General features: G+C 35.6%; 2 protein-coding genes across 3 annotated transcripts; one reads left to right on the forward strand and one right to left on the reverse strand.

Moving 5' to 3' along the window:
- The first annotated feature begins 50 nt into the window (after positions 1-50).
- LOC126976198 (dynein regulatory complex protein 8) lies at positions 51-26262 on the forward strand. Of its 2 annotated transcripts, XM_050824451.1 has the most exons (7): positions 51-212; positions 979-1092; positions 2327-2450; positions 3677-3803; positions 4721-4804; positions 21841-21969; positions 26159-26262. In XM_050824451.1, the coding sequence occupies exons 1-6, from the start codon at positions 188-190 to the stop codon at positions 21958-21960; spliced, it is 594 nt and encodes a 197-aa protein (XP_050680408.1). In that variant the 5' UTR covers positions 51-187; the 3' UTR covers positions 21961-21969; positions 26159-26262. The 2 variants fall into 2 exon arrangements, with proteins under 2 accessions (XP_050680408.1, XP_050680409.1); XM_050824452.1 differs by lacking the exon at positions 21841-21969.
- LOC126976170 (uncharacterized) lies at positions 6233-19477 on the reverse strand. Its single transcript, XM_050824405.1, has 8 exons — positions 19203-19477; positions 17824-17922; positions 14867-15302; positions 14055-14128; positions 12610-12822; positions 9540-9938; positions 8466-8634; positions 6233-7713 (listed from the first exon to the last, which is right to left on the reverse strand). The coding sequence occupies exons 1-8, from the start codon at positions 19320-19322 to the stop codon at positions 7223-7225; spliced, it is 2001 nt and encodes a 666-aa protein (XP_050680362.1). The 5' UTR covers positions 19323-19477; the 3' UTR covers positions 6233-7222.

Here is a 26262-nt window from a genome sequence, read left to right on the forward strand (position 1 = left end):
ATGTCTGTGGTTGGAGTTGCTAAGCAACCAAAAGATGTTTATTGTTTACATTTTTCTTGTATATATTTAGTTGAATGCTTCGATCTTTTTGGGTCGTGTGCATTATAGTGTTAAAAATAATAATATAATTCATTTAAAAAATTGAATCTCAACCTCATCAGAATCATCGATATTATTTTTAAACAATATGGCTCGGAAGGAAGAACCTAAAAGTAAGTGAAGCCATATATTAGGTATTAAATAGGTATGCTTAGATTACGGATTAGTCTCCGCTGCGCTCCAGCTAGATACCGCAGGCATAGTCGCAAAGTGCGGCAACTAATACTACGCCCAAGTAGGCGCACTCGAGCCAGTTTCGAACAATGTGTATAGTAAAACTTTGTTAAAATAATACAAAAAGAAATAAGAAAGACACTAGGATAACATTATTACAACTGGGATTACAGTATTTTGTATTTTTCTAATTTCAATGTAAAATAACAGGAAGCGTATATAAGTTAAAAAATTTTAAAGATACCTTCGAGTACAAATAGCCAGTACACACTACAATATAAAGTTGTCGTAATAAATAGCTATTGTTCTTACGTAGTACGGTATCTAGTTGAAGCACATCGGAGATCAATCTTTAATCTAAGTAGGAATGTATATGTCGCAGGGAAATGATAATAACAGAGATCTGGTCAATTCCCAAAAAGCGAGCATTAGACTTGAGTCATACCCCAAACCGGACAGGTCAGGTAGAATGGGGGAGTGAGCCAGGGGACAGAGGATATCTCCCTCCCTCCTCCCTTCCCCTCTCACCCCCTCCACCTGCGACACGATACTAAATTCTTATCAAATTATGTCTAAGTCTTACCAAAGAAAATACTTTTTGTCATTTCACGGAAACAACAACGCCTACAGATACTACTTGTTGGCGATATGCGCACTTCCTATGCTTATTATTGGTATTGTGGTGATTCTTTTTTTAATTTTCAGTTCAGCCAAACAATGAATTAGAAAAGAAGATCATAGAAGCTTTCGAAGTGTTTGACCATTCCGGGAAGCAGGTTGTGGACGTCAGGGAAGTAGGAACTATACTCAGATCTCTGGGTTTGTATGTTTTTCTTTCTGTTTTATATTATGAAACGAAAATATTTTATTGTTTGGTTTTATCCGATGAACTCAAATGCTTCATAGCAATCATTATAAGTCCTTCACCAATAGCAAGCGAGCAATAATTTATGCAAAGTTATTAAACAGTAGCCCATACAATTCTTTGTGTGTTGTTACGAAATCTACTAATGGTGGTAGTACCCTTTTTTATGTAGTCCTACATAAAAAAGGGTACTTGTTTTTTTTAATTACATATGTATCTTAGATCATTTATACATCTAGATAGACTGTGACAGCTGTGAAAACGTCGAAAAATATTAAGGTTTTAAAAAAAATTAAGCACTTTTTAATGTGAAGACAATAATTGTTTCTAATTAAGTAAATGCATATAAAACCACTTTACCCGGATGTTTTTGTCTTTCTCCTAGTTTCTGTTTTGTTTATTGGTCGCAATCATTTTAACCAGTGGGAGGCTCCATTGTACAGGATGCCGGCTATGTTATGGGTAACACATTGGCGTCTATTTCTCCCGTGAAACAGTAATGTGTCAGCATTGTAGTGTTTCGGTCTGAAGGGCGCCGTAGCTAGTGAAATTACTGGACAAGTGAGACTTAACATCTTATGTCTCAAGGTGACGAGCGCATTATTGTAGTGCCGCACAGGGTTTATGGGTTTCCAAGAATCCTGAGCGGCACTGCATTGTAATTCACTTGCGATGAATACGTCATCAGTAATTCTGATCGTATTTTAAGGGTACATTTTGCGTGATTGACAAAGTTGTGGAATTAGTAGTAATTGTCTTGCTTAAAACTCACTTTAAGACACATGGCGATATGCAGTAAATTAGGCTGCGCACGCCGTATTCCGCTCAAATCAAATAACATAACCTTTCAAACGATAAAACGATTTTAATATACGAGCAGTAGCTTATAAATACGTGATAAAATAATGGTACAACATAAGATATTGTAGGTAAAAATGTTAATTATAATCACCATAATCAGTACCTACTGATTATTACCCTGGTTAGTAGGTACTAACCAGGGTAATATCCGGAAATAGTACAAGCCATCGAGATGATATTATGGCAAAGGGCATATGCCGATATATTCTATGTATGTAAAAATTTCGTTCATTCACTGTATTATTAATTGCTTGTCACATCCAGGTATATACTTCATCCTAGAAGCTCTGTCCTACTGTTATGTTAGTAATTCATAGATTATTTTAGGATGCTGTCCAACGGAGGTCGAGATACAAGAGGTGATACTGGCAACGGAAAATAAAGAAGCTTCGGGAAACGTTCCGCTTCAAAATTTTCTGCCGTACATGTGCAAAGTTATGACTGAACACAGGTAAGTTCTGGGATACAGGTGCTACTATGTGGCTATCTAAACTGATAATGTTAGTTATAGAGTTTTATTTGAAATAAAGTGAAATCTTCGTTAGGAGCGTTGAGCACCCTATTTCATTGGTCTTTTTCTGGGGTCGCTCCCACATGTCTGAGCTGCATATGGAGCGGATAATCTGCCTCCACCGCTTTAGTCCAGCGCGTCTCTTACAACTGTGACGAATTTGATCGATATATCTTATTGGAGAACAACCGCGCGATCTATTGCTTTAGGTATTTCCAACCACAATTAGTTTTGCAACAATTTCGTAGCGTCTGCGCACTGTGTGGCTAAAATATGAAAGAATACGTTGTTTACATAAGGTGGACAAGCGATTATTTACAATTTTTAACATTCGCCTCTAACACCAAATCTCTAATGCATCAATCCTTTGCCTTTCTTGGGTATAAAGAAGAAGATCTAAGAAGATAGGGAATAACTATATTATCCTATCTAATGAATAACAATTCCAGTTTTCAATACGCTATACCCAAATCACGCAATTAACATGCGAACATCTTTGAAATAGATGTCATATTCGCATGCAACTGTTTCTTATTTTTATATTGATAGCAATAATTGTTGCAATACTTTATGGCGCCTCTTCAAAATCGGCGATTACATGCGAGAACGATGAGGAGGTGACTGGACAGTGAGCGAAGTCGTACGTACTTCACGTCGTCGCGGCGCTGTTTTGTTTTCCTTAAATTTACATAGCGCGAGTACTATAAATTGACTAGGTACTGGGTGGTCAAATGATTGTATACTAAAATTAAATTAATGGTAGCAGCATCTATAAACGCCACGAGCATCTTGAAGGACTGTCGCTCAATAAATGATCACGGACGATCGTGTGGATGCTTAGACGACGATCAACGATTAACTTGTCGATAACGGACGATCATACAAGTAGCAATCATCGCCTATAGTGGAGAGGAGGCTTTATTTACGATCGAAACATCGTGTCATAGGGAGTAATCTTATCGCGACTGTACTAATGTTGCGGACCTCCGCCTCATTGAGACACACTTGTAATAGGTGCGAGGCACTTCCACTGATACTTATAATCTCCATCAATACATCGGCGTTGTTGTTAGAGCCTACATCTTCACGATGGTTGTTGTTGTGATCGTGAATATTTACATAGGTCCTGATTATGATGTGTAGCGTCATTGTAGTTTGAATTGCAGATTGTGTCCGGCAACTGCAGAAGTGCTTCTGGCCGCATTTCGATACTTCGACAAGGAAGGTCGTGGATACATCACTAAAGAAAGGTTCGCGACCTTAATGTTGGAGGAAGGAGAGCCATTTACCGAGGTATTTTACGATAAAACTTTTTTTTGGCTAGTTTGACAGATATTTAAATTGAACTCTTAGGATGAATTGCAATTAGGCATAATAGGTCACTGAGAAGAATATCGTTATTTACCCTATGAAAAGCTTTGCAAAAAGCAAAATAAAGGGCGTCTACTTGATGGCCTCTATCTAGACAGGTGACAGACTTTTTGGTCCTGTAACCATGCTCATCGTCACGTTATAAATTACAGATTTATCGGCTTATTGCTCTATGCACAATTCCTTCGAATACCTTGGCAGATGTTAACAGAATATCTATGGGCCAAAAATCCTGAAGTAACGTCGTACCGTTCTTTTTAAGTATTGGCCGAACTCGGGTCAGCTTCCATTGAGATGGCTATTGTCCTGTTTTTAAGATCAAATTAAGTATTATAACAAAGAAGGTGACTAAGATATTTTCTAATTGGAGATGTAACTGACAGTACTAATTAGCTTACCGTCATTCAGACTTGCCTCATCTACTTACGCTTAAATCCGGCACCTCAGACAGGAACATGTTTGCCAAGAAATTTGCAAAGGCTTCAGCTGCATCTGCTCGCGTGCACATACCATTAAATGTAACGTTAGGCTCGAATCCCCCTTTAGATCGCAGGCTACTTATATAGTTCCAGAAACAAAGTATTGGCTTGCTGGACGCACATGTCAATAACATCATACTTATATAATATTATAGAAATAAGTTATCGCTGAATCAGTTGTAGCCAAAAGACTATTCCAAGACACCGACGACATTAAGAATCACGAATTGATCTTGGTTGCATTTTCGAAAATTCTAGTCTCTGGAGGAGCATATGTTGCTAGGCTCCAACCATGACGCCACCACACGGCGCATTATCTCCAGTTGATTAGGACTAATTTAATAAGAAATACTTTTTCAGGAAGAATTCGATGAAATGATGCAGACAGCTCTCGATCCTGTGACTGACACCATCACATATGAATATTACATCAATCAATTGCTGGTAAGATTTTCTATTACAATATTTATTAACACGGCTTTAGATCCTTCATCAGGGTGAGTGGAGTGGGTTAGCGATAACACCCCGACAAATTCGCAAGTCTTTAACTAGTCGGTACCAGCACCCAGTTCTTAGCACGCGTAGTATGCCGTAACTCGAAAACGTCTTAATTGGGACGCATTTTGACAGTAGGTATATCTCGTTTGTTTAACAGTTGAAAAAAAATTTTTTGTTTAAATCACGCCAGCTATATAGAGCGACATTCAATCGTTTTTTCATTCGGCTTTAGAAATAAGGAAAAGTTGAAAATAAGGATTATTTTTTGAATAAGTACGTGTTGCGGTGTTGGAACTAACGCAGCAAAAACAGCCCGTAGTATCAATACTGTGTTTGGAGAAGAACTTTATGAACGCACCTGGCTTTTTTGGTTTAATCGCCTCCGTAGAGAAAACGACATGAATGAAGAATAACCGAGAACTAAGGTAAATATTGACGTATAAATACAATGTTAAAAGCACTTATCCACCTACAAGGGTCCCGGTCGAATCCCGGTAAGCGAAAACATTTTTATGATGAATTGATTGATATATATTTTACTTTAATATTAATAAAATACTATTATTTGTAAGTGCTACATATTGATAGCTTTGAAGTCGGTGCCAAGCCTACTGTAATAGTAGGTACCTACATTCGCCAAAGAATCCCAAGCGAACCACAGAACCTATTAAGGTTACTTACTGTTATTATTAGATAACAGTAAGTAAGCTGATTATAATGTTAAGTTTTATATTGTTTAGGGCTTAGCACCGACTTAAAACCTATCAATAGGTAGCACAAATAAATAATGCAAACTTTTACCTTTAATATATTAATATTAAATGTAAAAGTTTGCATAGGAGGTGTATTAAATTAAATTTTTAGTTATTTGATACTTTTCAGTTTTTGAAGTCGGTTTTGGTAAACGTAGTTTTATTTTTATATACTTACCATGCCATCCAAAACAAAACCCGTCAAAAAAAAAAAGGCTCGCAACTCAGTTCTTCTTCTGTAAAATGTAAAATCCATATTCTAATAATATTTCCTTGAAGAGCAGCCGAACAGTATTGTTAATCTATTCGCAAACCGATTTGACTGTCAGTATGTGAACCATTGTAATAAAGTTCACATACGGACTCACAGAAATTGTATTTAATGTAAATATTATAATTACTAATTGCTGTAACTATAATGTTAATTCAATAGTAAAGTCAAATACTATGGGTTTGTATGGCCTGCAGTAAAATTCTATTTTTACTGTAGAGGCATACCTCTAAGCCGACTGGTTTATTATAATTAAAATTCTCCTTATTATGAAGTTACAAACAATTGTTTTTGGCTGTCTCTAATTAAATAAGAAGATCAATAGGAAATGTAATAAAAAAAACAAAGGCATCGCATTTAATATTTATTAATTCAGAATATAGTCCGCTCCTCTCTATAAAGGTTACAGATGAAAAACAACTTTTATCTATGAAGTCGTGAATTTATTAGTAAATATAAATGTAGTGTTAGTCAAGGACACAACTGCAAAGCACCTATGTCTACTCCAAAACAGATATCATGCTTCAGAGTATATTAAAATGTGTTTAATAATAATACAGTCATATCGAGGTACGCTATGATTAATAATATTATTTACAGATAATATTATTTTCACCTATAGTGCGGCCAGCGAGTAGAGATAAAGAATGTAAACAAAGTTGCAGGGTTTCAAAAGATTTTTATCGAGATGTTTGAATATTTAAAAGAATTGCTATCTTTCAAAGGTTGTCTAAAGCTGCTAGACTGTGATTTAATAGTTAAAATCAACAAGAAAACCACTGTTAGTTAAGAAAAATCCGCTACTGTTAACGGATTCATATAAAGAAAAGTAATTACGTAAAAGAAAAAATACGCATCAGTTCGAACAAAGAGGAATGAACTTGTTCACAAAATGGCAGACCAAATGTCGACAACTCTGGTACCAACTGCTTTCCTGTAACACGAAACACGCAACGACACACAACACGTCGACCAACTGACGCCATTACTGCGTACGAGTGATAGGGATTGGGATAATAATCGCTCGCTATTGCAACGAAACTCAGTAACCGTCCGTTGGCCTTGTTATAATCAAAGCGTAATTTGGTGATATGTTACAACTTAGATCATAATCTGACTATGGAAAATGATGTTGGCTCATTTAGTTTCAACGACATCTATTATTGTATTTCAATACCTACTTTGAGCCCATAGATATATTGTGTACAAACATTTTTTATTACAAAAAAAAAAACAAAATAGCGTAAGGACAAGATAAACATAACCAAAGGCATCATAAAATAAATTCACTTGCAACTTATGTTGTTCTATACGACACCGTAAAGAACAGCATAAAATATCTTAATTGTTATTTTGTGCCAAGCGACTAGCTCGTCTTGTTCTAATACTTCCAGGAGTGCCAGTAGCCAGTCGTGTCGATGATCTAGTTGGTGTAGCTAGTACACTCTCCTTAGAATTGGTTGTAGAGTCTTTAGGTGGAACATCTTTTATTATATTTTCATCATCGCACGTCCCTTTTACAGTGGCCGTAGCTTCTACCTTTTGCTCATCTTCAGCCTTTTGTTCACCATCTTCAGTGGTTTTTTCATTAACTTCATCGATTTTTTCACCATCTTCCGTAGTTTTTCCATTACTTTCATCAATTTTTTCATCCTCTTCAGGTATAATATCCAAATTTTTTGCATCAGTAGCGTCTTGTTTTTCAATAGACCTTTTTTGGCCATCCTCAGCGTTTTCAGAGGATGTATTATCTCCTGTGTTTGTCGATTTTTGCGGTTGCGTTTGTGGTGTTGCATTATTGTCACCAGATTTAATTACGAGAGTACAGTCCTCTGTAAAGCATTGATATAATATAAAAGGGCATAATTATAATAATATTACACATATAATTTGAATTAAAATAATTTAATACACACACAATTCAATAACCAAAAAAAAAAACAAACAATGAACACATTAGTAATGGATTCTCATACAACCTAGACAGAGTTTTACCAGCGGTAAAGCAGTAATATGCAAGCATTATTGCGTTTCGATTTAGAGAGCGCCGCAGCTAGTGAAAATACTGGGCTAAACTAAATGAGAATAGTGAGACTTAACATGTCATGGGAGGATTTACAGAATGTAGTCGGTATCTGTGTTATTTATCAAAGGCTTTTAATTGTGTTAAACATTAAGCGCTGGTCATAAAGCTATGTCACCGCGGCATAAAAGGAACAGCTCTCGATCTTCTGATTTCATATTTCAACAACAATAGAATTCGAGAAAGTAAGTGTGAATAGCAGGAGACCTGGGACTCCTCTCAATATGGGGGTACCAGAAGGGTTCATTCTTGGTCCGTTCCTCTTCCTTATTTACATTAGTGATCATCTTATCTTGTAGTTATTCTACAGGATAGTATTGTTAGCGGATGATACTCCACTCATATTCAATGTGATAAGAAAGATATGTGTGAAAAAAACAAGTAAATAATGTTCTATCTGACATTGTATGCTGGTGTAGCACCTATTGTTAATAAGCATATTGTTAAATAGCAAGAAAACTGAATATATACCATATACTCTGCAAAATGGCAGAAACTCACCAATAGCTACTTCGTTTTCTGCTATTATTTTATTATAGCTCTCCTTTTCATTGAAAGTGATGATTAACAAATTGGCAATTGTTTTGTGCTTCTTGATGCTGCTCGGTTTGAATTGCTCCAGAAACTTATAGCACCCTGCGCGAGATGGTAGTTTGGGATTACCCACCACCTGAAAAGATATTTTTAAAACAACAAAAACAAAAATTCAATTTTCTTTGGTGCGCCACTTTGCACCACCTGAAAAGATATTTTTAAAACAACAAAAACAAAAATTAAATTTTCTTTGGACTTTGCTCCATGCCAACTTACAAAATTCGAGGATAGTCCGAACAAATTTTTTGCAACTTAATTACTATGACTTTTTTGAAAGTTTGAGTTTATCAAAGAAAATTGAGAATCTAATACTTTTATAACATTGTCCTTTAAACTCGAGCTTACCATTGCAACAATGTAAAAATATATATTGTACAGAAGAGAGATTTCCTTAGTATGATTACAGTGTAAACCGATATAACATAAAATTTATAATTATTGTCTACTTTTTATTGTGGCTTACGAAAAACATAATAAAACAACTTCACAGATAACACGAAAGCGTGTTATCTGTGAAGTTTAATAGTTTATTATGAATAAATTTAAAAATCTAGAGAATAACCTAAATTGGTGGACAAACAACTCATTTGCATTTTGTACACTCTATGGGCCATTTTAGAAAAATACATTGCCCTACGAATTACATACTCGACTTAACTGAGTAAAAGGAATGACATACATTATTCTTTGTGTTGACATTATGATAATCCTAAAATATCGCTGATATACATAACATCATCTTGAATATTTTGGAACATGTATTAATTAATTTCGTTAAAAAATTTCCTAATAATTCTTAGAACCTAATTTATAAACAGCAAGAAAACACTAAAATCATTTTAATTAAGTTAATATCTAATAGTCAAATTACAGTTCTTTAAGATCTGCACATCTATAAAGTACTGATGATTAAGCACATATTGTGACATTGGAAAATAGTGGCATTCATGGGAGCATAAGAAAAAATCTATAAAATCATACCTTAACATAGTAGGGCCCAATTGCAGCTACTGGACTCTCTTTATTGATTTCAACATTTTTTTCTTTCCCAGCTTCCTCTACACCAGACTGATCTGCATTTTTTCCTTCTTTCGAAGTTTCTTCCTCTTTAGTTTCTTCAATAACTTCATCTATTTCCAATTTATCTACAGTTTTATTGTTGCTTATTTCACTTTCATCTCCATTTTTCTCCTTATCCACATTCTCATCTGCGGATTCCTTTTTGTCCACATGTTCATCTATAGATATATCAATCTTAGTTGACTTCCTTTCACGAAGACGTTTTTCTGGACATTTTTTCGACATAGTTCTAAATGCTTCAAGTTTTATTTTGTTTAAATCTTTAATCTTATCCTTATAGCAGACAAGGGCTAAGAATGTCTGAAATTTGTATCAAATATTTATACACGATATATTGGCTTCTCATATATGTATTTATCTATGTATCTAATGGAATGTAAAAGGTGATTTTTACCCACTCCAAGACTTTATGGAAAATTTGTACATGTACCAAGGATGGAGGAGGAAGGCAGGTATCTTAACCAAGATCACCAGTATAACTAAGCCCACCCGTCCACATGACGCATGATCCGTAAATCTTGGCGTGTTTTATTTCAACTGCCACGACCCGAGAGTTGCAGTTTGTAAGTTGGTACAGTTTGGCGTAGCCCTGTTTCACTGCGATCAATATGATATATTGTGATAGCCACTGTTAAGTATTGCTTAATGCTAAGATTGATTCTTTTCATGAATCTATCATAGGTTTTGCAGTGAACTGGCATATCTGACGTAAGCGGTAGAAGAATTGGACTTCCCAAAGAGATGCTACGTTTACGCATTAAAGGACCACATTCAGAGAGAATGTGTAACGGTTCATCTGCAATATTACTCAATCTATACGCTCTACAATCTAGGCCTAGAGTTGAGAAGTGTTTGTTTAATCTGCAGTGGCCCGTTAGGGTCCTAGTTAGAATGCGTATGATTCCCTACTTAGCCTTACTGCCTCGTGAACTGGAAGGATGGAACAAGATAACAATAGATGGCGCAATCTAAAGGACTATTATTGAGACAGGCTAGAAAGAAGATAATGTCTTCATCTGGTAATAAGATCCGAGTCACAATGCGTAATATTATCCTGCCGAATTCCACCTTCGCTCGACACGCCACAAATTAGGATATCATCCCCACCATCTGGATGTGTGACGTTCCTCCACAGTGTGGATTTCAAGGAACTTTCTTCAACGTACGACGAAGCTGTGGAATTAGCTTTCATGTGCGACCTTTCCGGGATGATACGTCATGGGTACCTCAAAAAAAAGCGCGTATACCGTTTTAAATCTCATCATCATCTCATGTGATTCCTCTGATGTTGGAAGAGAATGTGGGCGACGGTGGTCACTTCACATCAGGTGACCTGTACGTTCGTTTGTCCCTCTTCCATAAAAATAATAATAAAATTTTAAAACAAAATTTTAGGAATGATGCGGGACTCGAACTCAAGGCCGGGATAGCGTAGCTAGTAAATCGCTCGAAATCTTCGAGAATACAATAAGTTGAACGACACTAATTCAGAGTTTGATATATTCGCAGTGGTGTGCAAGATATTTCTTATGTAGATTTATTATTCTTAACAATTTGTTGTGTATTTAAAGTGATAACCCTCACTTCTGGGATTAATCCACAAATAAAATTTGAAAACAAAATTTTATGAATGATGCGGGACTCGAAACCACGACCTCTGCCGTTCCGTGCGAGTGCTCTCCCAACTGAGCTAACCGTTCGAGTGACGTTTCGTCATAAAATCTTGTATGCTTTGTTCAACGATTTACTAGCTACGCTATCCCGAAATAGACATAATGTATGCACAGTGCTTCACAGCAAAAAAAGACGCCCAACTAGCCGGAATCCTGTGGAAAGAAGCTTTCCACTGCTTAGTTCATTACGGCTACATTGAGCCTCTTGCTGTTAGGCAACGCATGACAACAGGCCAGCTTTATTATTTTAGTGTGCGTGACAGTTACGTATTACACTCACGATACGTTAGTCACTTTGTTTTAGAATATATTAGCGAGCGTTTGCTCAAAATAAAGGCTATCAGTTCGCCGATATTTTTCACACCTGCGGGACTCGAATCCGCGACCTCGGGTTCCGTACGAGCGCTCTTCCAACTGAGCCAACCGTTCGAGTGACCTATGATTCGTAAATCTTGGTATGTCTCTCAAACTCTCAGGTTGTGGCTCCATCTACAGGATCACCTTTGCAGCTGATAGATAGCTTCCACAATAATTGCATATTAGGAAATTGATTTGAGATGTTGCTCTTTAATCTAAACAATTTTAGTTACAAATTTTATTTAATTAATGCCAGAAGTGAGCGATATCAGTTTAAAAATAACAGTTTGTGTTCACAGCTGTCACATCTCTATCTATCTTCACGTATATAATTATATCTAACGGCCGTTTTCAATAATCTATCTATCCTTAGTTTAACTTACTAGAGGTAGACAAATATATCCTTTTACGCTTACTTACATTTCAATAACCTATCGACATAAAGCATTGGACTATAACTATATTGGACATAACTATGGAATACTATGGATAGATAAGATCTTGTAATTAAACGGTGACAGCAATGTAACCGTAACTAGAGATACGTTATTGAAAACGGCCGTATGTGCCACAGCTCCTTTACTACCAGTGGGAGGCTCCCTTGCACAGGATGCCGGCTAGATTATGGGTACCACAACGGCGCCACAATTTCTACCGTGAAGCAGTAATGTGTAAGCATTACTGTGTTTCGGTCTGAAGTGCGCCGTAGCTAGTGAAATTACTGGGCAAATGAGACTTAACATGTTATGTCTCAAGGTGACGAGCGCAGTTGTAGTGCCGCTCAGAATTTTTGGGGTTTTTCAAGAATCCTGAGCGGCACTGCATTGTAATGGGCAGGGCGTATCAATTACCATCAGCTGTACGTCCTGCTCGTCTCGTCCCTTTATTTTCATAAAAAAAAACCTTACGAGTCCAGTGCTCTTACGAATTTTAATACTCACCTTTTTGAATTTCGGTGACTCTATCATCTCTGACAGTTCCTTCTGCACCAAAAGTTCAGTGATGTTCATGTAAAGATTTCCTTTGGTCAATTTACTCACTATATTAGCAATATTATCAGAGCCTGTCGCAGAATCATCATCGGTCTTTGTATTCTTCAGATCTCTTATTAGTTTTAATAAAACTTTATCATCAGTTGCTTGCAATTTACCAATCTGAAATTTGATGAAGATAATTAACTGTTTATATAGCAGGCACTTGAGTTTTGTGTGTTTGAGATATTTTAAGCCATTCCCGAACACATCTTCAATGTTTAAAATTTTGTATGTAATTAAGAGCCCATTCACACGAGGACGATTCGTGTTTTTTGACGAATCGCTTTTTTTATACGCTTTATATTAGTTTCACCTGTATGTTTGTAACCGACTTCTTTGGGCGCGATTTTGACCCACTTTAAACGGCAAGATTTTGTTCAAACTTTGTAGATTTATCGAGGACCGATGACATTACACTAATTTGATAAAATTATTCAATTTTTCAATTTGCAAAATATGATTTTTGTTAATATATATAATTTTCATCTATAGTCGATAAGGCAGGAATTGATGTTAAAGTACTTAATAGTTTTAAAAATACGCTTTTATAGAAAATTTAACTAAAAAATGAAAAATAAATAATAGTTAAAAAAAACGTAAAAGCACGCTTTATATAAAATTCAACTAAAAAATAGAAAATAAATTTAAATTGAAAATAGTGTAAACAAAATATATTTTATTGTAAAAAAAAGCGTGGGGTGTAGAAGAATTATTAAACTACACCCCACGCTTTCGATAAAATCGGGCGTTAAAGATAGGAAAGTGAATCTTCAGTTACTGTAACCGATTTTGTTTAACAAGTTTTAGTATTTTGAATAAAACTAGCTAACGACTGGCTAACGCACACAATGACAAATCAACATTGGTCACTCCGTCAGGTCGTCTATACGCTACTATACTCGTATTACTAATACTATGAATGTGGAATAGTTTCAGCAATTCAAACACTAGCGTAAAAATAACTGAGAAAAAAGAAATTAAAAGAAGAAAGCCAGAACCTGAGAGTTGAACAAAGCAAACAGAATTTTATAACGAGGCGGTACTCGAACGGTTAGCTCAGTTGGTTAGAGCACCGGCACGGAACGCCGGAGTTCGTGGGTTCGAATCCCGCATCGTTCATAAAGTTTTGTTTTTCAAATTTTATTTGTGTATTAATCCTAGAAGTGAGGGTTATAACTTTAAAAACATATTGTTTAAAAGAAGAAAGATGAATGCACACCACACATGGCTTTTATCAGAGATTTTCGTATAGATTCTCCGCCTGCGTTTACACACAATATATTTCGAAGTTTCGGCCCAGTTATTCCATTGATTCAAAGGTACGGTCAAAGAAGTATAAAGACATTACTTACGTTGTTAAACATAGCATCCATCTTGGAAGCAAGTAGCTTCTCGTATCTTTCGAAGTAGTATTTCGAAATACTCTCTGCAAAATAAATTCCATATTCTTAATGATAATCCTAGGGTTGAAACATTAAAAAGTATGATATTTATTATTAAACTGAATATTTTTCATTTTTATTTTAGCAATTGAAATTACAATTTTGTTAACTAAAAGGGGCACCATCCCTTTTAAGTTTGGAGATGCTGTTATTTGGACAGTTTTTCACTGAACATTTTACATTGCGTGGCGTTGTATTCTAAGCGCGGTGGAAACAACTGATCGAATACTCTGTCTAATAGGCTCGGTGGCTTATTTATGTTTTCAAAATGAAAATAATTGTTTTATTATCTGTGTCACATGACCGAAAACGGCGCATTTTGTGACGTCACTATAGCAGAAACAATTTAATTTAGGTCACTTTTATTTCGAAAAAAAAAAACAATTGATTGCACTGCACATTTGACGTTTCTTTGTTTATGATATTATTACGTCACGATCATGGCGGCTGGCTTATTGCCGCGTTTAGCATAAAGTGGAATTATTTTGAGGAAATAAAAGTACCAGTATAGAATATTCACAATCATTTTAAAATATATTTAAAATAAAATTGAAGAATAGCTTATTGTATATATAGAAAACATTATGGAGGCCTTGCTAGGCCGTTACACTGATGGATATAGAGGCAGTAGATAATTAGATTTTTGTCTAAAATATAGTGAAAGGTACACAGAAAGTATATTTTTCTTTTGCAATATAATAGTATAGTAGTTCAAATGTTACCTGTTTCTGTATCTGAAAAATTGGGCAATTTCATTACACCTGTCATCTTACATTCATCCCGCAATGTTACCAAATCGTTTTCCGCCTCTTCCGGGTAAACCAAACGATACTGTTCAAACACACTTGCTAAGCTGATTACTGGTTTGTTCATCATAATGCTCCTTATTCTATCGCGTACAACATGTCTCACCAACTTGGAACCCATCACGTTCGGATAAAGCGGTCTGAGAGGTTTCAGAAGTTCACCTAGTGCCAGCTCTAGTCTTCCAGTAACATACTTTGGTGTTTCAACATTTGGTCGTAAAATGCAGTTATCTGGATCTTTCTTTTTTATGTCATCCGTCTTGGTAATTTTGGCTGGTGTGCCACTACCAGGATTGTGGCTGGCAGTTCTTTTAACTCCTGGTCTGAACCGAGGCCGAGATTGATGTTTTCTCTGGAATCAAAAGGTCTGTAAGTGCTCAAGTTAAGATTATGTTAAAATCATGTTTGTATGGTTTAAAAGAGACAATATTATTTGATCCTCTGAAACTAATAAATCTATTGTATTACACTTTTGAAAATAAATTAATTTTTTTCCTCCCTTGTTCACTAGTAACATTGAATCTACTGTCATTTTATATAATCACAAATTTTTAGTACAAATGAATGATGGTCAAATGAATATTGTGTTATGTGTTTGCTAAATGAGACGTTTATCAAATAAAAATACGGGTGCATTCCGACAGTGCTGTTAGAATTAAAACTTGAATATTAACATTGTGCATTTTTTAATATTTTGGAATGGTTAGGAAATAATTTCGCAAGAAATGCTTTATATATCAATATAAAAGTACTAGCATATTTATGTGGTTAAATACAATTTATTGCGCTATCATACACAAAAAGGACAATTTTTATAACATACAAAATTTAACACTACTACAATTATTTTACATAAAAAGTTTATCTCTCAGAAAAATGAACTTCCATCTATAGTTTCAAGGACTCTTTCACCATCTTCTTTACCAGCATCATAATCACCAATCTCTAAAACTGATTCAATTGGTTTATGTTAGCTGAAGTAAGAAACAAAGTAATAAAAAAATTAAATAATAAGTAACAAGGAAATACAAGTAAAACTATCCCCTTATGGAGAGTCTTCGCTAATGACAAAGATTAAAAACCAATCCAACCAAAAAAAAACACTTTACATTCATCCCAAGAAAAGTGCTCAACACGGCTAAAAAAATTTAGACATCAAAAATGATTCGCGTTTCTAGAGTTATTTTTCAAATCGAAGGCCGGCTTGAAGTATTGTCGTGCTCTATTTATGACGCCCAGCTTCTTCGAAGTCAATTTGGCTTTGCCTTCCAGATGACCACGGAATTGGCAATTGCTCGAGATTTCGAGACCAAGTATACTAGGCGAGTCTTTAAGTCTTCATTGGTTTACATATATAAAAATACTCAAACATCTGCCTTACATGAGATAGGCAAGACAGTAAATGTAACTTTATACATAAAAACATGATATATTGAGTACAGTAGATGATACCATTTCAAATGATTATTAGTTTTTTGTAAAAAATTAGTAAAACTAATTTCTTCATCTAAAAAAATTAATCGTTCTAAACAGATAAATATATTGATCTATTAAATTTATTTTATTTTTCAAAGAAAGAGGTCTATCATTAAAATAGATGACAGAATAGATTTTTTTCAAGAAAAGCAGTATTTATTATTGTACCCATTTTCAAGAAAAACTAAATCCATAACAAGAAATTCAACTGCCAAAGCTTCATCATTCTACCAAGGATCATAGATACAATAAATACAAATTAATGAAATAAAAATACCCCAAAATTTGGAGCACCAAGATGATCAGTATTGAGCAAGTATTTATATACAGGGACAGATTAATCAGGACATTAATAACTAGTGGTCCCGACAGACGTTGTCCTGTACTCATGTCTTAAATTTGAAAAATCGGTCCAGCCATTCACTAACATACACATGAGCAGGAGAATTATATTATATGGACGGAATTGAGAATCTAAACCAATCAAATTCACTGAAACACACAAAAAAAAATCAAAATCAGTCCAGCCGTCTAGGAGGAGTTCAGTGACACAAGAATTATTGCAAAATAAAATCATTTTCAAAAGTAATGCTAGGTGGCCAACAGGAAAATACAATGCCAATTGTTGCCTTATTTGTAAACAGACAAAGTCTGTTTTTATTTAAATGAGAAAAACGTTACTATCCCATTTGATGAGTGGGTTTTACTCTCCATGTTTTTCTCATACCGGGCGCCTTATATGAAAATCGATCCTTAAAGAGTAAACTCCAAAAAAATATAACCTTGATCATAGACTAGAGTAATGACAAACAAAGTGTGCGACAGAGAAGAACATCTGTAACGGAGATACAGCAAGATAGACAAGGAAAGCGAATCTATTCTTTCTGTTTCCGATATTGATTGACAAGATGTATAAAGATTGTAAGAGTGCCATTTCTGAACATGCAATATTTAAAAAAAGTTAGTTGTGGAGTTTGCTGTTTATTTGTGCACATTATTACCAATAGGAGGTGTCCACATCAAGGAAAGGGACCTCTTCTTTTAAGGCTGGCAATGCTTCTGTGATAACTCTGGTGTTACAAGAGAATGTGGGCAGAGGTGATCACTTGTTGTGAACACAAAAAAGGAGAAGGGTACAAGGCCACAGCTACACTCCAGGGACCATATGTGCTGGTTGGAGTGAGAAGATGAATGGACACACACAATGGCCCAATCATCAGAGTATATCTCTTACCATGAGGTGAATCTTTGGTTCATCTTATCCCTTTTTTTTTATCTCAATAATGAGCAAAAGTTAAGCTTGCCTGCAAGCTCTCATGAGTTCTAATTAAAGTACTTTAACAATTTCTTATATTAAAAGAATGTGTTACTTAATGATATATATTATATATTCATACCCTGAATTCATTTTCCTTCGTTAGTAAAGATTGATATTGATGCTCCTCTTGAAGAATAGCCCTCTTTTTTTTCAATAATTCCAATTCCATATCAATGTCCTATAAAAAAATGATATAATGTAAGAAAAAGTGTTAGTTTGTTAAAACACTTCATAAACTTATTTTGTATATTTTTCATTAATATGAACACCACATATTATTATTAATAATGAATAACACTAGCTACTGGAAGACACAGTATTCAGGTCAAGATCGCCGGAATACATTGGATGAGGGCAATGCAGGACCAATCATCATGGAGATCTTTGGGGGAGACCTTTGTCTAGCAGTGGACGTTTTCTGTCTCATGTGATGAACACTAGCTACAGTTCATTAGCTTTGTCAAGAAATAACCTCAAGTTAGCTCTCAGTAGGTACCTACTAAGTAGTACTTCTCTTCACCTTACAACCACATGACAGAATTGAGCTTAAAGTTGTTCATCTTAACAGGAGTTTTGTTTTGTAAGAGCTTCCACAGTCCTATGTATTTTACCATTCAAGCATGTCGCCATAAAGGTGATATATTTTATAGTTATATTATGTTCTCAGTCTGACACCTTTCAAAATACCTCCTAAAATCATCTGAGCCTTATATCTATAGAGTGTACTTAGACTCTGCTCAGACTTTACTTACATAAAACTTAGCTAAGTGTATACTTAGTGTAATCTTTGATTTCATTTTTATAGTCATTTGACAGTTGAAACTATAGTGAGCTCAAACTAAGAGAGCTCAATGCAAGTTGGTGTTTTATAACACTGAGGTAATTTCTATCTAAGTAAAGTCTGGGCAAAGTCTAAGTACACTCAATAGTCAAAGTCAAAAATAGATCTTAGCCTTAGTGCTAATGCATCAATAACTGGATATTAATTGAAAGCAAGTAGTCAGTAAATAAAAACATTATAATACAACCTGTAAATAACCGGTATGATGCAATTGCAACCATAATAGCTTTCAATGTTTTTTATATCAACCAGTCTACAAATTAATTCATGTACCTAATAAGAACAGTTTTTATACTGCCCTGAATTGAACTGATGTCGACTTTAACCCATAACCTATTTAAGATACATAGCTACTTAAATTAAATACTGCACACAATGCCTACATGTTGGACAAAATTTGAGTTAACTCTTCAACTTCATCGTGGTCACTGGCCCTTACCACATATTCTATGACGTGTATTTCCATCATTTCGTAAAATAAGAAACGACTGTAAACAAAATAGACACTAATAGAAACCCGTAGAAACGGAACAAGCGCCCAGAAAGATTGACTTACACAGAAATCGTTATGAGATCTAATACGAAATAGTCATAATTAATTCATTATTATAACTTACTAGGAGTTTCTTTGACATGCTATCATGCTTATCGTCAGGTCCTGATTGAATTTCTCTATTGAATCTACCACGGTCACGACCAGACCCCCGAAACGAACCCCTACTACTTGAAATATTCATGGTAATTGGTAATTATTTATATTTTTATAATAACAAAGACAAAATGTAGTAGAAGTGAAGTTACAGTAATTAGTAATAATATTCTAAAATATAGAAAATTACAACCACCGCAACGCAACTTTAAAATTTAAGCAGTACTCCACAGAGTAGTGAGAGTACCCTATGAAACTGAAAGTACTCAGTACGTAGGTAAGTCAGTAGGTAAGCAGTAAGCACTACAGAACGTGTCAACCAAAGAGTATAATAATATATAGGATGTCAACTATTGACTGTCAAGTGTCTGGTGCACGTCAAGGAGGAGGCAACAGGCAAGAGACTTATGTCGTGGGAAGTGGCGAGGCAACCGCCCATGGACATCCGCAAAATCAAAAAGCCTGGAGGGCAATTCTTATGAGCACGACTCAAAAGTTGCAGTGCAATGCTAGTTGACGTATTCCAATTTCCACTAATCTTCACAAGTAATGTTACCCTATATCCAAAATTAATTTCTACTAGTGAATGAATGCTAGAAAAAAGATATGAAATATAATTGGTTATTACACGTAGAAAACCGATGTCATGAAAATATTTAAAATATTACATTCTAAATTGTAACACAGTCGACTCGATTGCCAAGAACCTGTAGGACTGAATAGTTTTATGTTATTTTTGAAGGGTTTGTATTAAGCTATATATGGGAGTAGAATAAAAGAATAAGTCATTGTCGTCTTCCAATAAATTATAATCACAGGTTCAACTTGATTTCTCAAAAAATCTTATTTTCGTTTCCTGGAGGTGTTCATCATGCTTAACGTATTTAATCCAGTTTTCCCTGGTAACATTTTCTTTTGTCTTACGAGGCCGGCACTGAAAATTTCGGGAATCAAGGAAGTGATACAACATTACTATTTAAAAATGTATTTATTGCTTTTCGAAGTAATCTCCGCGAAATTTGACACATTTTTCCATACGATGGAACCAATCATTGAAGTTGGGTTCTCCAAAATGACCGTTTTGTAGGCGTCCACAGCTTCTTCAGATGATGAAAATCTCTGACCACGCAATTTATTCTTTATTTTAGGGAAAGTATAGAACATATTAGGGCTTAGGTCGGAGCTGTACGGCGGATGGTCTAATAATCCTATGTTTTCTTGCTCTAAAAACGCTTTTGTTGTGTACGCGGTGTGAGAACTCGCATTCTCGTGATGGAGGATGATGCGGCGGTTGCAGTTCTCTTTACGGAGTTCAGAAACGACCTGTGGCAAACAAATGCTAGCATACCATTCTGCATTAACCGTTCTTTGTCCCTCAAGAGGAATATGCGCAACATGGCCGGTTTTGGAGACAAACGTAGCCACCATTTTTTTTGCAACACTCCGTGAACGAACAATTTTTGTTGGCTTTGACTTATTTTCGAACACCCAAACTCGTGACTGGTTTTTTGTTTCGGGTTCGTACGCGTATATCCAGGATTCGTCACCAGATACGATGTTGTATACAGCATTTGAGGATCCTGCGTGGAATCTTCTCGAGAGTTCTGACGCACCAAGTAACGCGAGCAGCTTTTTGCTCTTCACAGAGCAAATGCGGTATCCATCGGGATTTTTTACACCTAATTGTTCATGCAAGATTATTTGTATTTGACTCATGCCAATGACTAAAGTTGCCTGAATTTCGCGGTATGTCACATGTCGAAGTTCCTCAATCAGCTTACGCACAGCATCAACGTTTTCTTTGGTGACTGCAGTTTTTGGACGACCTTGACGGGGATCATCACTGTGCTTGACACGTCCACGTTGAAATTCATCAAACCAGCGATAAATTGTGGTTTTGGATGGGGCTTCATCACCAAATGCAGAAATCATCCGGTCAACACACTGTTTTTGTGTTAAACCACTTCGAAAGTCATAATAAATCATCGCTCTAGAATTTTCTCGAGTCAATTCCATTTTCTCAACGACTAAACAAGTTTGACAAGACCTTTTGACAAGACCGAGAATCTTTTTTTAAATAAATAAATGGTATTCGATTTTTAAAACCAAGGAGTTTTCAATTAAAAAGATTTTAATATGACAGGGACAGTGGAAATATTCCATCCCCGATACTTTTAGTGCAGCCTATGTATGCAGAAGAACTTCAACATCGGTTATTTTAAGAGTATGGTTTTGCGTTGTAATTGCGCAATGGCAGGTAGGTATCGGTAAGATACAACGCATTGCACGTATTAACTATTGTTAATTATCTTTATTGACATTTATTACCCGAAAACTCAGTTGATATCGCGTTTACAATACCGGTCCCAGGTAATTATAAGAGGACCACATAATCAACGCTTCTACATGATCGTTAGCTCTATTTATTCGTTTCCAGATCACGGCCGGCGTATAAGTGCCTGATACGATCCACCTGAAGTTTATCTAGTGTATATGACTATACCGACTAAATAATGATATATTCTTACTTACCGTTTTATATTCACATATTATACGTCATTATAGTATATTGATGCTTAGTCGGGGTAAAAATAAACTTTTTTAAGGTGGCACCAATGGATGTTTATAAAACAGCTGATGCTGTAGAAGAGGAATGGAAAAAGCGAGAAGCAGCTGCTCCAAGGAGGAGACGTGCCTCATCTTTGCTCCGTGCCGCCCGGAATTAACTATATTATGTACCTACCTTATTACCGTACCTACTCATTTATTGTAATAAAAGTAGAATTAAATACTTAACTAGATAGATATATAAGTAAATTTGAAATTTAGTTTACGACACAGAGCATTAACAATAGTTAATCTTGATATAATATAGGATTCGTAGGCACATATTTTATGTCTTACCTATTTCATCTCATTGTAGGCCAAAGTAGAAATAAATATTTTAAATAAGTAGGTAAGTACATAATATGTAGCTAAATAACGTATTTCGATAAGCAAAATGGGTCAAATTGTAGGTAGAGGTGTTTAGTAAGCATTATTGAATGTATTGTAGATGAACATAGTTTTTTGTTATTTGGTTGCGTACTTGTGACATTTTTCATCATGCTCGCTTAAATATCACTGCTTGTGGCGGCGACGTGGGACGGGTCGTTCCCTTCCCTAAAATTTGGTCAAGGGTGGCGATGGTTGGTCATGTACAAGCTTGTGAGGATATTTATGTGGCTACCACTACTCGCAAGGCTGATGGTACTTATTCCGTTACCTTTTAAAAATAATTTAGACCAACTTGGTAATTCTTTACTTAACGCGCATAGACGTTTTTTATCGCTTTAAAATAAGTTTTTACGATCACCTGATTTACGTGCAAATATAATGAGCTTCTTACCGGTTTTTAAAATGAAAAAAATTATATCATTAATTGATGACGACACTTTGTCGCAGGGCTTCTACCTGCCTCATCATCCTGTCATACGTATGTATGACCAGGATACCACTAAACTTCGCATCGTCTTAGAACCGACTCAGGTCTTTCACTAAATGACGTCTTGCACACCGGGTGCAATTTACAGGATGACATTTTTAATATATCAATTAATGTACGTATTTTTAAAGTAGCTTTCTTTGCCGACGTGCGGAAGATGTATTTATGTGTTAAAGTAAATCCATCACACCGTTCCTCGCCATACGTACGTTACGGCAGTTAGCGAATGATGAGAGGGAAAAAAATTCCTTTGGCTGCTGAGGTCCTAGAAAGAGATATATAATATATGGACGATTTGGCTTCCTCTGCTATATCGCTAGACAGAGTAGTAGAGATAGCATCACAGTTGCTTCAGCTCTTCAAATCAGGGGGATTTGAACTGGTGAAATGGACCAGCAACTCTTCGGAGTTGTTGTGGGCCATTCCTGCTTCACATCGCAAGCAGGAATCTGTCTGAATCTTTCGAAGACGACGCCACTTTGAAGCTCCTCGGCCTACAATGGCTGCCTGCTTCCGATTGTTTTAAATTTACAGGTTCACCACCGGACACCAAAGGTACAAAACGCGCGATCTTATCTGCGACTGCTCGCTTATATGACGTGTTAGGCCTTGTAGGCCCTGTTATCCTTTATTCAAAATTATTGATTAAAGAACTCAGGCTCCTTAAGCTCGATTGGGATGATCAGCCGTCGCAGTTTATTTCGTCGGCTTACTGCAAGAACTCATTAACTGACAAAAACAGAACTATGAATTTAGCCACTTTTAGTTTAGTAGTACCTATTGTTTTCCCTATAACATCTTAAATATGATTATGTTAAACAAAAGTAAAATACTATTATATCTATACATATAAATAAAATTTGAGTGTCTGTTTGTATTTGTAATATTGAAATAACCATTTTGCCGTACTACATGTGAATGAATATATAATTATATGGTACATATACCAAAATAATTTATTTTACAATTTTTGTCTGTCTGTCTGTCTGTTTATTTATTTTATTTATTTATTTATACTATTAATCATTTACAGAAAGAATTTTAAAAGCTAACATAGTCCCGCAAAACTGTTTGGACAATTTCTCTGCAGGATCAAGTCTCTTGTAATACATTAATGCTTATTAGAACATTGATTTTATACAAGCGTTTGTTCCGGCTAATCTCTGAAATGGCTGGACCGATTTTGACGGGACTTTTATTGTTAGGTAGCTTATGTAATTAGGAGTAAGATAGGCTATTAAAAGCGTTTATTTTTAGAATAATTCTTTTTAATGTCCCAATTACTCATTCTATTTATGCACAGAATTCGGTGGTCTGCCGTACCCTTAGCTGCTATAATAAACATTTCTTACCAACAGATATTTTCGTCCATACTAAAAGCTCTTTCAAAAAGGAAATCATTTTAAGTATACTGTAATCGAAGAGTTGAAAACGACTTAAGACATACGCACATACACTCATACGCACATACACTCATACACACATACACTCATACACACCTTTATATTTATTAGTTAATTATTTTTTATTTTGATTTAATCATAGTTTAATTAGAGCGTTAAATGTTATACCATAAATAGTGTGAACCTGTAATTGGCAGTCGGCCATCGCATAATATTTTTGTTATTAGTTTAATTTTTGTCTGTTAATTTAGAAAAATAAAGAAATGTTGCAATGTCCAAGAAACGGTTTAACTCTAAAAATAATTTATATGGCAAAAAGTTTACTTGATGGAAAGTGATCACTGCGCCCATGGAAAAATGCACCACCGGAGGGCTTGCAGATGCGTTACTGGCTTTTCAGGAAAAGGTGTGGGAAGGGAAGTAGAGTGGACCTACGGGGCTCTGGGGAAGGAAAAGGGGGTAGACCTGCGGGACTGTGGTAAAAGTAACGGGAGTGGACCTCCGGGAATCTCACTGACCAATCGAAATGCGACAACATAGTTGCCACTTGACACCGATTTTTCGCATGGAGATTTATCTACAAATCATTCGAGCTTTCTTGAAACAGGGAATATACGTTTCTACACAACGCCAGTTGATCGAACTATACACAGAGCACTGGGTGCATAGCACTAGCATACCCAATTCAAGCAACCCTGTGTTGCACGGGCTGTCACATGGATCGAGCTGATACTGGGGTGCGCCAGACCAGAGATGGCAGCAATAGATACTTTATAAGTGGTCGGACCTGCGCTTTGTACAGTACTAGAAGGTCGGCTTGAAGTATTGCCGTGCTCTATTAATGACACCCAGCTTCGACTAATCCAATTTGGCTTTGGTTCCAGATGAGCGTGGAATTGGGATTCGTTCGGGATTTCGAGATCTAGTATTCCGATACTGAGCTAGGCTTAAAGGGAGGTATTGTCGAACAGCGGTGATACGATAAATGAGTTTCTTTTTGTAGTAAACGCGCAAACTTGAGTCTTCTGGGGGTCAAATTTAACAAGGTTCATTTTACCCCATTCCGCGACCTTCTCAAGAGAGGACTCGATGGAAGACACAAGTTTCATCTATCACTGGTCGACAATTTCTTAAAAGAGACCTGCATGGCCCGTGTATACGGCATCACCAGTACTGTCGTCTGCATAGCAATGTAAGTTGGAGGTATCCGACATATCATTGACATACAGAAGAAACAGAAAGAACAAACAGTGTAAGAGATAGCACACAGCCTTGGGGTACTCAGGCGTTCACGGGCTTCTGGTTTGAGCAATAACCATCGACAACGATCTGTATGCTGCACTGCAACCAGTGAGTAAGCTGGAGGTCCATTTGCATAAATTCTTGGGAAGCCCAAATGATTGAACTTTTGAGAGATATGTCTTGTGCTATACATGATCAAAGACCCTCGCTATATTCAGACTAACTCCCAGCTTCCTTCCCTAGTTAGAATTGCTCAATCTACAATTGATTCCCCTTATCTCCTTTCACTCGCAAACCTCAGAGTTCCTCTAAGGATAAGTAGACAACCAAGTACCCTACAAATTAGTCATAACTCATCTAATTATAGAAATAATTCATTTTATTATATGATCTGCAAGTAACTTTAACAATTTAACTGACTTTCTGACTTCAACACGTTTGATATAGGTATTTAACTCTAAGCCTAACACAATCATTTCTTTCAAAATATTAGTTTAGTAAATTAAAATGTAAGTTTGAATTAACTATAACTCTAACCCAATGTTCTGACTATTAATATTATTTTATATTCATGTCCTTAATTGTTCTTTAGTAGTTTAGAGAAAGAAATCCTATTCAATTTTAATTATTTCCTTGAATACATTTAGCTAGTATTAAACAATTCGTGTTGTATTTTACTTCTAAGTTCCTGTATATTACGATATTGCTCTTGTTAATAAATATAAGTGTAAACTGTAAGTATTCCAAATAAAATAAAGTACAATCTACTAATCAAGATGTATTTATTATTCACAGGTTGAAGATGAAGCTGTCGAACAATCGGAACCTCAACACTAAAATTTTATGATTTTTGATGATATTATAGTTATTTATATTTGGAATACAAGAGTGATGAGCTA

This window comes from Leptidea sinapis, chromosome 39, assembly GCF_905404315.1.
Source record: "Leptidea sinapis chromosome 39, ilLepSina1.1, whole genome shotgun sequence".
In the NCBI taxonomy this organism is placed as follows: domain Eukaryota; kingdom Metazoa; phylum Arthropoda; class Insecta; order Lepidoptera; family Pieridae; genus Leptidea; species Leptidea sinapis.

Coding starts and splice junctions, on each gene's coding strand:
- LOC126976198 (XM_050824451.1), top strand. CDS start 188: ATGGCTCGGAAGGAAGAACCTAAAA. Junction 213..978: donor TCGGAAGGAAGAACCTAAAA/GTAAGTGAAGCC, acceptor TTTAATTTTCAG/TTCAGCCAAACAATGAATTA. Junction 3,804..4,720: donor AAGGAGAGCCATTTACCGAG/GTATTTTACGAT, acceptor ATACTTTTTCAG/GAAGAATTCGATGAAATGAT.
- LOC126976170 (XM_050824405.1), bottom strand. CDS start 19,322: ATGAATATTTCAAGTAGTAGGGGTTCGTTTCGGGGGTCTGGTCGTGAC. Junction 15,303..17,823: donor CGAAGGAAAATGAATTCAGG/GTATGAATATAT, acceptor TTTTGATTCCAG/AGAAAACATCAATCTCGGCC. Junction 7,714..8,465: donor AGAAAACGAAGTAGCTATTG/GTGAGTTTCTGC, acceptor AATGCTTTACAG/AGGACTGTACTCTCGTAATT.